Source organism: Canis lupus, chromosome 21, assembly GCF_011100685.1.
Source record: "Canis lupus familiaris isolate Mischka breed German Shepherd chromosome 21, alternate assembly UU_Cfam_GSD_1.0, whole genome shotgun sequence".
Classification (NCBI taxonomy): Eukaryota; Metazoa; Chordata; class Mammalia; order Carnivora; family Canidae; genus Canis; species Canis lupus.
The window spans coordinates 7,821,010-7,835,992 of record NC_049242.1 but is presented as its reverse complement, the minus strand read 5'-3'; the positions used below and the strand labels follow the sequence as shown (position 1 = coordinate 7,835,992).

Genomic DNA, 14,983 nt, shown 5'->3' with positions numbered 1-14,983 from the left:
ATGATGGTTTGTTTGGTTTTTTTTTTTTTCAATGTGAAGAGAGGTGTAATTTTATCTTCCTTTTTAATATCCTCTTTTATGCAGGAAAATAAGCCAGTAGGCACCAGCATCTTGCAGCTGGTGGTGACAGACAGGGACTCATTCCACAATGGGCCTCCCTTCTCCTTCTCGATTTTGTCGGGAAACGAAGAAGAGGAGTTCGTGCTGGACCCACATGGGATCCTGCGATCAGCCGTGGTCTTCCAGCACACGGAGTCTCCAGAGTACGTGCTGTGTGTCCAGGTATGACCCGTCTGTCCAGGTACAGCCCGTCCTCTGTCTGCATCAGGCCACCTTTGGCCTGTGCCTGTTGGATGGGTTTTCTTTGTTGAGCAAGTCAACAGAATTCATTACTGTGCAGGAATGTTCCCCCTTTTACTCTCAAATTCAATTTCACACCAATAAAAGCGGCCTCTTTGTGTGAAATTGAACAGGAAGGAAGGGAAGCGTCATTGTTCAGAGGGACAATCCTGTAGGCTGTGCCAACCAGACAGTAGCTGGGCTGAAACCTGCATTCTAAAAACTCCCGGGGTTCTAACTGACCCTCCAAGACCACTAACTGGTCAAGGCTTGCTGCTTTATACTGAGTAGAAGTTGCCACATTACTCCACCCACCAAAGCTCCCAGTCTTTGTCCTAATGTGATTGAGGCATATCGTGGCCTCTGCTTCTGAAGCAGAATTTTGCTTGGTAAATTGTCCCAGAGAGGCAGGAGGGGACCAAGCACTCAGATGGCCATGGCCTCCCAGCATGTCAGCTTCCTCAAGATCAATGGCCTGTGTGAAATGAAATAGGACAAAGAGGCCAAAGTATGGAAAGGGTGTGGCTAAGAGCAGAAAATGAGTTCTCAGGAATTAATTTTGCCTGTACCAAGATTTGGGTCCCATCCGTGAAACTAAGTGACTTTTTGATTCGCAGATGCCACAGAGGGCAACCCTAAGTCATTACTAATGGTAGCAATAATTATTATTTATGTTTGGATAGCATTTCATTGTGTTCATTATTTCTTAGAATAAACTATGGCTTACTCTGCTCCATGAAACCTTCCGAATTAATGGCTTTCGGCTCTGAGCATGTCCCTAAAGTTAAACTACACCAAGTGCTAAGTTTCTGCCTTCACAAGGTCCCTGTGTGCATCAGTCACGTTTCCTTCCTTGCCTCACTTTACTCTGTACCTCCTCATATAGTCACTGTTGCAGGAGCCTCTTGGGTGACTCCTCATGCTTTCCTGATGTATCCCTATGTATCCCTGATGTATCCCTCCCAGATTACTCATTCCACTTTGGTTTTGTCAGTGCCCTAAACCAGGCTTCCACCAACTGTAGCCTCTGGACCATATCTTGCCCTCACCCTGTTTCTATACACAAAATTTTGTTGGAACGTAGCCTAATCCATTCATTTATGTATGCTCTGGCTACTCCCACACTGGAAACATAGTTGATTATTGATAGAGATCCTATAACCCCAAAGCCTAAAACTATTCCTTATCTAGCCCTCTACAGAAAAGGTGGGCCAACTTCTGCCCTGAACTAAAGCCTCTGTGGCTCCCTAGTGCCTGAAAACTTGGGATCTGTAGGCTGAACTCCAGCCCCACATGCTCTGATTTTGAATTTCAGGGTCCTTGAGCAAATGTGGTTCTCCAGTCCTGCTCAGTCCACAGGCCCACTGAACAGTGCCCTCCCATCCAGAGGCTTCATGCCCTTTTGTCACCCCTCTGCTCGCTGACATATGAGCGGGCATTGTCTGGCCTATGAAGTCCATGCTCATTGCTGTCCTTTGAGGCCTTCCACAGTTTGATTTCAAGTTCAGCCTGATTTGTTAAACTTATCTGTTCCTGCATGACTTTTCCCTTTCAGCAGCTCTGGTTCACATGATTAATCACATTAATTCAGATGCACTAAGTACTTCCGGGAGTCAGGCCTGTGCTAGGCACTTCGCAACCACTGTGTCTTTTCATCCGCACAACACCAGAACCCTGTGAAGTAGATTCTGCTATTATCCTCATGTTTAAAGGCACACAAATTGAAGTTCAGAAATGATAAGTAACGTCCTCAAGGGTAGACACACAGAGAATGGCAGTCAAGATTCAAACTCCATGTGATTGATGCCCAAGTCCCTGCTTTAACTCTCCCACCTACAAGGGCATATCTCCTTGGGAACACTTGACCTGCGAGGTCCATCCACCACATCCCTCCATCCTCTGACATCTGTGCAGACCCGGTCCATGGGAATCTACCCATCTCTGGAGCTCTACAGCACTAACTACCACCATGTTGCACGTGACAGGTGTTCAGTGAAGATCTGCTGTCGGAGGGGTGCTTCTATCAATTCCTGTATATAGAAGGAAGACAAAGTGTTTTTCAGGCTACCTATTTTTCCCTTCTGCATCCCATTTTTTTATCCTAAACCGTAATATTGTGTAATTCACACCCGATGTCATTTCTTGAATGTACAGAAAGGAGTTCTCTGGCCCAATCAAAGGTAAAGAATCCAAAAAGAACAAAGATTGGTCCTCCCGGTGAGAATACCACTGTATGCATGAGGTTCCCCCGTGGCTTCTGTTTCAAAATGAAAACCAGGCCAGTGTGTTGCAGGCATGTTGGATCTCAAAGCACCCTCTGTCCTTCCCTGTTCACCCCCAATGGCTACATTGTGTGGACACATTTTATTGTCCATAACAGAGTATACATGTGCACCCCTAAGGTGATAAATCATTCCTCTTACTGCAGTGCGCGCCTTCGGTATTTTCCTGGGCAGTGACGAGATGGAGAAAGAGCAAACATGAGTAAAGGAATAAATGTCCTCTCTCTGAGTTTTGTTTTTTGTTTTTTGTGTTTTTTTAAAGATTTTATTTATTTACTCATGAGAGAGAGAGAGAGAGGGAGAGTCAGAGACACAGGCAGAGGGAGAAGCAGGCTCCACGCAGGGAGTCCCACGTGGGACTCAATCACGGGTCTCCAGGATCAGGCCCTGGGCTGAAGGCGGCACTAAACCGCTGAGCCACCTGGGCCACCCGAGTTTTGTTGTTTTTAAAATTATTCTGGTTTTTCTTAGTTCCTTGCCTTTCTCCCTCTTGGCTGTTTCAGGCAAAAGACTCAGGCAAACCTCAGCAAGTTTCTCACTCCTACATCCATGTGCGGGTCATTGAAGAAAGTATTCACAAGCCCACGGCCATCCCCCTGGAAATTTACATTGTCACCATGGAGGACGATTTTCCTGGTGGGGTCATTGGGAAGATCCATGCCACAGATCAAGACATGTATGATGTGCTCACATTTTCCTTGAAATCAGAGCAGAAAAGCTTATTCAAAGTGAACAGTCACGATGGGAAGATCATCGCCCTGGGGGGTCTAGACAGCGGCAAGTATGTCCTGAATGTGTCAGTGAGTGACGGACGCTTCCAGGTGCCCATCGATGTGGTGGTGCATGTGGAACAGCTAGTGCATGAGATGCTGCAGAACACTGTCACCATCCGCTTTGAGAACGTGTCCCCCGAGGACTTCGTGGGGCTGCACATGCATGGCTTCCGGCGCACTCTGCGGAACGCCGTCCTCACCCAGAAGCAGGACAGCCTGCGCATCATTAGCATCCAGCCCGTAGCGGGGACCAACCAGCTGGACATGCTGTTTGCTGTGGAAATGCACAGCAGTGAGTTCTACAAGCCAGCCTACCTGATCCAGAAGCTGTCCAATGCCAGGAGACATCTGGAGAACATCATGCGCATCTCAGCCATCCTGGAGAAAAACTGCTCAGGGCTGGACTGCCAGGAGCAGCATTGTGAGCAAGGCTTGTCCCTGGATTCCCATGCACTCATGACCTACAGCACGGCACGCATAAGCTTCGTGTGCCCGCGTTTCTACAGGAATGTGCGCTGCACCTGTAACGGTGAGTGTGGTTTGGAGTTCCCTCACGTTTCCCACGATCTGAGTAGACTGGGCTGCCATTCTTGATAAACAGGCATTCATCCATTCACTCATTCAGGGAGATGTTTACTGGCCACCTACCATGCGCTAAGTCACCATGAGAGAAGCAGGACAGGCTGAGTCTCCACTCCCATGGAGCAGATAGCTTACTGAGCAGCACAGACCAGCAGGCCAGCAGGATCCCACGCGTTAAGTATTGCTAGGGGAAGTACGAAATCCTGCAGGAGGACTTGACAGGTTGGGATAAAGCATAGGTAGGAATCAGACATGTGAGAACAGGCAAAGGAAGAACATTCCAGGCCAGGGAGCAGCTTGTATGAGGAAGGTTCAGGGCAGGAAGGAAGCCCACACCAGGGGAGTGGGAGAGATGTTCTGTCCCTGGAAGGGTGGGCGTGATGACATGAGATCTGTGAGCAGGCCCAGGGTTCACACAAGGGCCTTCAGCCGGGAAGAAAATTGTAGAAATTGTCCGAAGGCAGGAGGAGCCGTGGGCTGATGTGAAGTGAAGAAGTGACGGGACCAGCTCTGGCTTTCACAAAGAGTGTGCCGGCTGCAGAGGGTAATGGAGTAGCCAGGGCTGGGCCAGAGGCAGGGCAACAAGTTAGGAAGCTGTTGCCAAGGGTAAAAGCATTCAGATTTGCTTCTGTGAAAAATGTGCCACGTACCTAGGAGCTCAGCCAAGGGATGGATTCAGCCCTCAGAGCAGAGGAGATGGAATGGCTCAAGTTTGTTGATATAACCAGAGTCCCCAAACCTTGACCTTTCCTGGTCAGAGGCCATAGCCGCCCAGAGTCACAGGCCCACAGCGGTCAGCGAGAAGTATTGCTCTCTGCCTCCTTTCCTCTCTGACATGTGCAGCCATAAATTCACTGCCCTCTTCTCAGAAAATTACACCCAGAGTTTTTCTAGCCAGCATGAACTTGGCACAAAGGGGCCATAGCCGGAAGAGAGGCCATTTGTAAAACATCCCTTTAGGTAACTGGGGACAGGCAAGCCTCTGGCCTCTTTCCCCCTATAGAAAGTTCTTGGTTGCAGTTTGGAAAAGAAGCTCCTCAGAGGAGAGCTCATAAGATCACAGATCCCTCCCAGAGACATTCTGGCAGCCTCCACACAGCCCAGAAAAGTGCCAGTCACTCACCCTGTGGTCCCCAGTGAATTCTAGGCTTCCATCAGATAGATACTGTCATAGCTGACCTGTTGAATATGTAAATAAGCTCCAAGGTAACTCAACGCATGCATGCTAGATGCGATGCATTTCTGGCAGATGCCACCAACATGCAGGATTTATGAATGCCAGCTGTCCGGGCTTTACCTAGATTTCCTTTGTAGGCAAACTGATTTATGCACCAAAGCTCTGCGAGGGCCTTCATGCAGTGATTCACAGCAGGGTTCAAAAGAGGTTCACTGCAGGACAGGGTAGACCCTGCAGGAGAAACTAAACCAGCTAATTAATCCTCATGCTCCGAGAACTCATGTCAGTCAGCAAAAATCTATGGTGGCAGCAGTGTGCTAGGCACTAAAGTTTCAAGGTGGAAAAGACACAGTCCTTGCCCTTAGGAGCTGGCTACTGTGAGGTTGGTGAGCTTGCAAGTACGTATTTGCAATAACAATGTTATAATAAATGCCAGAGAATAGGAAGGACAGGATCCCCGCTATGGCCAGAGGGAAGCTCTCTGTGACATTTCTACACCACAGACTGTCTACGTCCGGGGTCTTGAGGTGTGAGTACGAGCTCATCAAGAAGAGACAGAGGAAAAAAAAAAAAGAAGAGACAGAGGAGCCGAGACTAGGCAGAATTTCTAGAAAGAAGGAATTTATGGACACCTGGGTGGCTCAGTGGTTGAGCGCCTGCCTTCAGCTCAGGGCATGATCCCAGTCCTGGGATTGAGTCCCACATCAGGCTCACTGCATGGAGCCTGCTTCCCCCTCTGCCTGTGTCTCCGCCTCTCCCTCTGTGTCTCTTGAGAATAAATAAATAAAAATTAAAAAAAAAATAAGGAGGAATTTTAACGGGTGATTTTTAATGGAGAGAGGGAGGTTTTTCATGAGACATTAATGTTTTAAGTGCAGGGAGTTTTGAGGTGGTGTCCTTGCCCAGGACTTCCGTTCTCTGGTCCCCATAAACCTTTCTATGCCCAGTAAACCCAGAATGCTGGAAGCTTTTGTGATTCAACCCTCGGGCATCCCATGAAGAGGCCTTCTTGGTTTGAAAAGTGAACGTTTCCTCAAAGAACGCTGTACGTCAGTTCAGGCTCATCTCAGAGCCTCTTCTAACCTTCAAGTCACTCTTGTAATTAAGCTGTAGAATAAAATACTGGATTTCAGTAGTAAAAACACTTGGAAAGGTCATCTGGCCCAGTTCCATCTTCAGCAGGTGATGTACAATAATCTCCATTTGATAAATGTGGCAACTCGGTGCCCTGCCCAAGACGGTACAACTGGAGAGAATGGCATGCAGATTCAAAAAAAGGCTTTTCTTGGGCTCCTCTTTTATCTCCATCTGAAGAACAGGGGTCTTTCCTGTCTCCTGTGAATCATTAGCCCAGTGCTATATGCTTATAAGAATACTTGGATCACCTCATTTTCCCCAGCAGACTGATCAGTAGCCTCACAGCACCATCCCAGGACAGCAGAGGGGCTCTCAGACACCAGCATGCACACTTGGGGCTTACCAGAAATGCACATTGCTAGCCCCACACTCAAATCTAAAAAAAAAAAGGTTTCAAGTGGAGCCTAGGAGTCTATACAAGTAGCCCTGGGTGATGCTGGTGGTCAGGAAAGCAAACATGGAGAAATCTCACAGCAAGATAAGATAAGAAAGATTTCCTGCAGGTTCAGGGGGCAAGCTCTTCGTTAGAAATAGAAATAGCTCACACTTCCTCTAAAGTGTCCTCTAATGAAAATACAGTGAGAAACTGTTAAGGAAAGCATTAGGCATTTTAGGCATTTTCTCATTTATTGGATGGAGAGGTAAATGAATTCAATAAATGCCCCCCTTAAAACACGCACGCACATGCACAACCAGTATTGACTACTCCTCGGTTTACCCTGGGAGCTTGGCAGATAACAATAAATGGACTTTCCACCACTCTGTGGAATAATTACGTTGATAAATAGAAGTAGCTGCCTATTCTGGACTGTGTAGCAATATTTATACAGATCTGGCCTCAATATGCTCCTCCCAACTTCCAACTCATCTTTCTCTCACACACAGATTTTGGGCCCAATTAACAAAATTAGCATCTTGAACCAAAATGCTGAGTTGCTTTGACAAAATGAAAGCAGACTTGAATTTTAGTGCCAAATAGGCTCATTAAATTCCAGCCACCATGGAGCATCATGTTTGAACATAACTTTAAGAGATACAAAGTTCTGATGTCATGAGATGACTCCTGGTAAACTACACATTTAATGAACATCAGCACTTCAGTTAAAGCCTGACACCAATTTAAATGCGCAGAGAATGATGGATCCCTTGCATTCCTATAAGGAAAGCAAGAGGACAGAGCATCAGAAACAGCCCACAGGGCCGTGCTGATTGCTCATTTTTTAAAATTTCATTGACTTTTCAAAAGTCTGATAGAAATATCTATCAAAAGGGAGACAGGGCAGCCTGGGTGGATCAGTGGTTTAGCACCGCCTTCAGCCCAGGGCCTGATCCTAGAGACCTGGGATCAAGTCCCACATCAGGCTCCCTGCATGGAGCCTGCTTTACCTCTGCCTGTGTCTCTGCCCCACACACCCCCTCTCATGAATAAATAAATAAAATCTTAAAAAATATATATTTAAAAAAGGGAGATAGTTGTCCAGGAGAATGGACTGTTTAGGAGACCATCAGAGTCTTAAGACCAGAGTGCTGATGGTAGTGACAGCCAGAGCTCCAAATAAAGTGAAAGGAGCATCAGCCATGGGTGAAGCATGGTAGTAGCCAGGTAGAGTGTGAGCAACAGCAGTCCTGCCCCCACCCATGGGATACAGTGGTGTCACAAGATTATGTTGGGGAGGTGAAAGCAACACTGGAGCACATTATGAAGGGGATGCCCACTGAGCTAGATGTGAAAGGATGCCTAGAATCAGGGCAGTGCTCCAGACCAAGAAGCATGAGAGCCAAGGCATGGAGGGAAGAAGCAGGGACAACAAAGTAACATTTACTGAGCTATGATCAGTGACTGCTCTGTTCTTCAAACATAGCTAATTGCATTTGGCTCTCATAGTCACCATAAAGGAAGGGTATCATTAACTTTCCTCCAAAGTTGAGGAAACTAAAACTCAGGAAGATCAGTTGACTTGCTCAAAGTCACAGAGCTACGTAAATGGCTGTGCCATGCTTCTCAGCTGCCAGTCCCAAGCACGGTGCCCTACTGTTTCTGCACAAGTTTGAAAGGAACTTGACTGTTCCCAATCCAACTGCCCACCCATGATAGACATCCTATCCTATTCACTCCACCCCTGGCACAGAAATTCAGCCAACCTCACAAGATGGGCCCGGACAATCTTCTCCCTTTGTGTGCACCCAAATCCACCTCCTTGTGATGTCACACATCTCCATCCATGAGAACCCCCCAGAACCTGATCTAATTCCTCCTATACAAGCTGCCCTCCAGATATTCAAGTGCAGCTGTTATGACCCTTTGAATCCTCTTTTCTTAGGCAATCTGCAGGAGTTCCTTTGGTCCTTGGCTGCAAACAAATAGAAGCTATAAACAGTTGTAGGTGATACAGTTAGGGCACAGAAGAGCACCAAGGAGGGGTCTTCGGTCCTATTGGAGGAGTCCATGAAAGGCATTGGAAGCAGTGAAGCTTGTCCTATTGGGTCTCTGCCAGGCAGGGGATGCATCATAAGCAGAGAAAGCAGCAAAGAGAAAGGCCCAAGAATATGGGGTACCCTTTCCTTTGCCCATTCCCTCAGCAGTGATTGACTGCTGAAAAAATATCTCTGCTTGAGTCAGGATCTGGGTGGGATGCTGGACTGGAAGTATAGTAGTAAGTGAGGCTGCCATGGCCCTCATCCTCATGGAGCATGAGCCAGCATCATGTGCTCGACGAACGACAAGAATGGTAAGGAGTCAGGATAGTCCGGGGGAGGAATACCGTGGGACAGGTAAATGGAGTCTGTGATAGGCAGTCATGGTAATGCACTTCTAATAAGCACAATAAAATAAAATGGTGAAGGCTTCTGCGAGGCAGTAAGACAGTTAAAACTTAGCTTTGAAAGTTTTTTAAAAGCAGAGAAAAATCTGAGATTGGGTGTGCACTTGGCCTGGGGCTCGTTAAGGCTAACTCTCAAAGAAGAAAGCCAATAGTCCCCATTCCAGTGGCTTCAAATAACCTTCAGTGTAGTCTGAATCTTAACCAGTTTCCCCCTACAAACTGGGGAGTTTGCATTTTGCATTCATAACAGCTACATCCCTATAGATCCCTCATCTCCAGTACACACAAGTTCCAAAATGCCAGAAGTTTAGAGGGGTCTACCCTGGTGGTGACATCAGCTTCTCAGCATGTGGATCTTCCCTTATCTATTCCACCCACCCACAATTGCCCCAGAGAGGAGGTCTTCAATGAAACTGTGCTTAGCCTTCAGCGAAATCATTCAGAAAATACAGCTGAGCCACGCAAACACCATTCCAGATGAATCTGTGCTTGTAGGAGAACCAGAAGAGACCACTTCAGATACAAGAGACCTCTGGAGAATATGTTTTAAACCTTTACGTGGGCCAAGAATTAAGAGGAAAGCTTATTGACTTGTGTGGCATTTGCTAAGGCATGGCATCTTGGCAAAGTGTGTGAATTTAGGGTTAGGATATATACCATTAGTTACTGGATCTACAATATAATGAGGCATCAAGAGGCTGAATCAGCTCAAAGTGTTGGTGATAATAATCACAGGTAGATACTGATATATTAGCTCAAGGCATAGACTTAATCCCAGTAGCTACGGGAATTCTGGGGGAGACAGGCAAGAGCCATAAATATGGCAGTGAGACCCTCCAAAAACCCCAAGAGGATCACCTTTCTTTTCTGTGCAGGTTCCAAAGCTCTGAAGCTTCTGCTCCAGTGAATTGTATGTTGTCAGCTTTGTAGAAAGTGACCTATTTTTCCACCTGAGCAGCGCTTCAGAATGTGGAAACCTTCTCTAAGAGAATAGCCACATTGCATGCACCTTTCTCCTGGCAGCAAGGCAGTAGAGAAAAAAAAATATCTCTGCTTGAGACAAGGTAGCCGAGGGGCTGACCCTACAGTGGCCTGAGACGCTTATTAATAAAAAAGCTCTAGGCCTTATCTCATACCTCCTGTGCACACAGTGTTTCATATCATCTATCAATTTGCAAATCAAGAATTTGACCCAAAAAAGACAGCAAGAGAAAGGTTACACTTGAGTTCAGGTTTCTGCCATGTGGTTGAGTCAAACTTGTGTCTCCAGTTTTGAGATCCTGCAATAATTTGTTTTTACTTGAAGTTTCTCCCTTTAAAAATTGCTTTCACATACATTAGCCCATTTAATCCTCACAAGTTTCTGGACAATTATTATCCTTGCTTTTCAGAAAAGGATATCGAGACTCAGAGAGGTCAAGTGACCTGTTTGGAGCCACACAGTAAATAAGTGGCATAGCTGGTCAGAGCCAAGATTCAGGCCTGCTGCTTGGCAGTGCAGATCCTTTCCTGTCACACTGTGCTGGCTTCTTGAGGGCACCTGGGCATGGGGAACAGAGCTCTCTCTGCCCGCTTTGTCTTCTTTTTTTTGCTAAAAACATCCCATCCTTCTGTCCTGCCACAACAAATGGTGTCAGTTGGTTTGATAAAGTGGGACCCTTCTCCCTTCATGCTAATTCTGGCACCAAATTGATGGATGCCTGGAGATGCAGGACATGTAGGTCTAGAGCCTCCACCCCACCAAGCTGTCACTGATCACAGCACAAGTTAATTAAACCGGGATTATTTAATGATAGTTAATAAGATAAACTTCCTCCCAGAGGCCAGTGGGACCTGACACTCTTGTCTCGTAACCACTACCATGATAAGGCACTGAAGACTCCTACAATAATAGGTGTATATACTTACATGAAAGGGGGATGATATAAACATGATTTCTAAAAACAAGTTAACCCCACTGCATCCCTTTAAAGCATACTGGGTTTTATGTTGCTAGAGGATTTCGGGCTTTCCTGAAAAGAGGGTTATTATCCCCAGAAAAGTGTCCCTGGGACCCAAACATCTGGGTATATCTGAGGTCAAGGGACACACAACATTGTTCAGAGTTGGCGTCCAAAAGTCAAGTCCCTCTGACAATATATATGTCCGAAAGGACCTAATAGCTTATCCTAATTGATAAGGAGGGAAGAACTACAGTAACATACATGGGGAATATTTAATTTGGGGAAACCGTTTTTCGTAGCAGAGTCTATCCCTATTCTGAATAGACTGCATTTTACACACATGCTCACATCTGTCCCCAGCCAAGGAGGACATTACGTTTTACCCTGACCTCCAGACTCTCATCTGCCTTCCTGCTCTTTTGAGCCACAGGAGAGCGGACCAAACCATGAGCAGAGTGAGCTGACAGGAGCAGCTGGAGTCTGAATGTTTACCACTGTTGCGGTGCCGGGCTGGGACTTGGTGAGGGGGGGCCCCAGAGGATTTTTCATGCATCAAGAGATAGATCACTTGCCAAGAACTGTCCCCCTTGCCTTAAAAAGCCTATTAAAAATAAAAAGAAAGAAAAAGAACCTATCAAAGTCAATGGATGCTAGAATGAATAGAAATATACTTATTATATATCCAATAGGCATATTACTATTACTTTTAGAATGTACAAATTATAATACTTGCATTAATGTAATTTTTTATATATCCTCCATCTAGACTTTTCATAATGGGCACTGAATTTAACATAATCCATTAATTTAGTGGATGTAATTATATGGGTTCTATGGTTATAACATGATGAAAAGAGAAAAAGCTGTGAGTTTGAACCCCAGCTGCTGGTCTGAGTGGCTTTGGCTTTAAACCAAGATAAGAGGGATGGTGACAGAGTAAAAAACATGCCAGCTACTAGCGCAGGGCTGATGGTAAGAGAAAAGGTTAAGAATGTGGATAAAAGGGAGACGTACTCAAGTGCTGTTTTAACCGGAAATACTGTTTAGTTTTTATTATATATGCTTATAGCAATTTTTTTTTAATCTTGCCATAATTCCTGCAGGAGAAAATAGCTTTACTGTCACGGGTCTGAAATTATCTAGCCCTCTTTCCCAGCCCTTTGAAATAGTGGCCTTTAAACTGGACTTTTGACAATGCACAGTTTCTTAACAGTGTAGCCTTGCACTAGAGTAGAAAGGTGATGTGTGTCGCTGTGTCTCGGAAACAGAAATTTAGGGATCCCTGGGTGGCGCAGCGGTTTGGCGCCTGACTTTGGCCCAGGGCGCGATACTGGAGACCCGGGATCGAATCCCACGTCGGGCTCCTGGTGCATGGAGCCTGCTTCTCCCTCTGCCTATGTCTGTGCCTCTCTCTCTCTCTTTATGTGACTATCAAAAATAAAATAAATAAATAAATAAAATATAAAAAAAAAAAGAAACAGAAATTTAAAGAAAGATATCCTTTGGCTGGCTAAAGTAGGACATGGAAAAAGACATATCCATGGAATGGGAAGAAACAGATTTCTTAAATATATAAACTACTGCTTCTGTGTCTGATGAGAAGGTGATGCCCAGGTAATTCAGAGTTACATCCATTTGGTGGGATGTGTTTTGTGATTCATTTATGCACATGGCCACCTTCACATGGCCAAGGTTAGCGTTGGGCTGAATTTGCATTTTTGAGCATCTGCATTTAGGAGCAACCAGGAAGTGTGCAGGCCATCTGAAACTGAAATGAAGCCACACATGGAGACAGGAAAAAGTCAGCTGGCAACTTTTCATGAATGAGCATTAACACATGCAAGCAATAGAGCCACTCACTAGGACTGGCTCATTCCCATGAAACACAGTCCCTTGTTACTCAAGCCTGAATTTAAAATGCTCCCTTCTTTTGTGAGGACTTCTGACATTCTCCCGGGAAACACAATTGTCCCTTCTCTGGTTGCGCTCACGTACCTCTATCAAAGTGGTTACCTTATTGTACTGTCCTCATGTATTTGCTCATTGTCTCTTAGAGGGAAGGAGGAAGAGGTGGTATTGTTTGCTTTCATCTTTATATGTCCAGGTTTATCACCTCTTTGGCCCTGAAAAATTCTTTGTAGAATGCACACACCAAAACTTATTTAAAAACTGGTTATCAGAAGCCCTTTGAAGCAGATCATAAGGTGGCAACATGGCTGTTTTAAGTTGCATAAATGTTGATAAATACATGGTAGGAGTAAAGATTTCTTAGGACGAAAATAGGAAGATGTATTCTGGGGCACTTACGTCTTTTAGAACCATTTGTAGAGATCATTCCAAATTTTCAGTTGAAAATCCCTTCATCTTCTAAGATTTTGTAAGCTGGATTGTTGCCAAGAGTATCTTTTATGGCTGAGCTCTAAACTGGTGGAAAATAGGATTTACAAATTCTGAGTTTGCTGGTGCTACTTATATTGCTCTTCTCAAGGATTACAGTTTTTAAATGTTTATATGTAGTAGAATTAAATTTCTGCTTTCTTCTGGACAAAGAAATGACTGTGTAATGGGACAATATGCTTAATGATAAGGAAGGAGTTAGGATGGAAGGGAGCATGGTAATGGGTCAGATCATCCCAGGAAAAAACCTGCTGATGTCCGCATGTTCTTGGTTTGCAGAGTTGGTGCGCCTTTAGGCCACTACTAACTCAGTCATGGGCAATTTTTCAGTCGTGTCTCCTTTTCTAGAGTCCTTTTACTGCTCAGACTCTCACCACGTTGAAAGTGGCCTAATCACATTTGAACTACCCAAGATTTCTGAAACGGGCGCTTCTGCTGGTGGGCCCGCGTTTGCCATCACCACAGTTCTGAAATGACTCACTTAGGTCCTGAATTTTGCCTTCATCAGTTAATCTGTTTTCTAGGATTTTCTTTCTGAGGGATTAACCTTTCATCTCACTGTGCTGTGAACATCAAACAGGTAGCCAGAAAACCTATCTTTGCCCAGGGTAATTTGACTGTTTTTGATAGGCGGTAGGGCACATTTACAGCTAATCGATACAAGAGCAGGTAGCAGAAGGGACTAGGAAACAATGGAAAGTGTGCCTGCACAATTTAGAATTAGTCACATTTTTCCTTAGAAGCATCTTTTTTCTTTCCCCTCTGAAAACAACAGCTAATATCTTCTGAAGTCTACCCCCCCCAAAGATTTTCAGGGCAAGAAGAGGGTGTAGGACAAATGAAAACTCGAGCAGTGCCTTCAGGTGGGTACCAGGATGCAGAACCCCACTGCACCAGAGGCTGTGTAGGGTGATTTTTTTTTTTCAGTTAAAGTTGGCCCAGTTACAACCTTAGTATATTTTAGCCTATGAGGAAGAGCTCTATTTATTCTTCTCAGCCAACCTACTTGAGTCTGGTGGTGAGCTTTTGGCAGACTCAGAGACATCTGATGGGTGCACACACCAGGTGAAGACCATTCAGGTGTCCCTGCTTCTGGTTGGCCTCTTTGTCACAAGAGCCTACAGAGCCCAGCTCTTGAACCATTACAGTGCACCCTACAATGTAAGGGATTCCCTGTGTACTGATCATGTGTGTTCCCTTTTGTCACAGGAGGACTGTGCCCAGGGTCCAATGATCCTTGCATGGAGAAGCCATGTCCAGGGGACATGCAATGTGTTGGTTATGAAGCCAGCAGGAGACCGTATCTCTGCCAGTGTCCACCAGGAAAGCTCGGCGAGTGCTCAGGTACAGAGTGGGGTGGAACTATGAGGGTCTAAATTCATATTCCTGAAGCACTTGCCCTTGAGTAAATTGCATTGCCCTAGCTCTTCTCAGAGACATTTCTGTCTGCATGCAACATTTACCTTCAGAATGGACCACAGCTAACATCCATTCTCAAATGTTCTTGGGATTTATTACAGCTTCAGCCTTT

At 45.5% G+C, this 14,983-nt stretch overlaps 1 protein-coding gene across 2 annotated transcripts in view; it reads left to right on the top strand.

The window, feature by feature from the left end:
• Positions 1-14,983, top strand: part of FAT3 (FAT atypical cadherin 3) — a 643,002-nt gene that overhangs the window by 593,303 nt on the left and 34,716 nt on the right. For both annotated transcript variants that reach the window (XM_038568333.1, XM_038568332.1), the window contains exons 18-20: positions 85-282; positions 3,125-3,923; positions 14,662-14,796. In XM_038568333.1, coding sequence (XP_038424261.1) covers positions 85-282; positions 3,125-3,923; positions 14,662-14,796 — 1,132 coding nt within the window. The remainder of the gene's footprint in view (positions 1-84; positions 283-3,124; positions 3,924-14,661; positions 14,797-14,983) is intronic.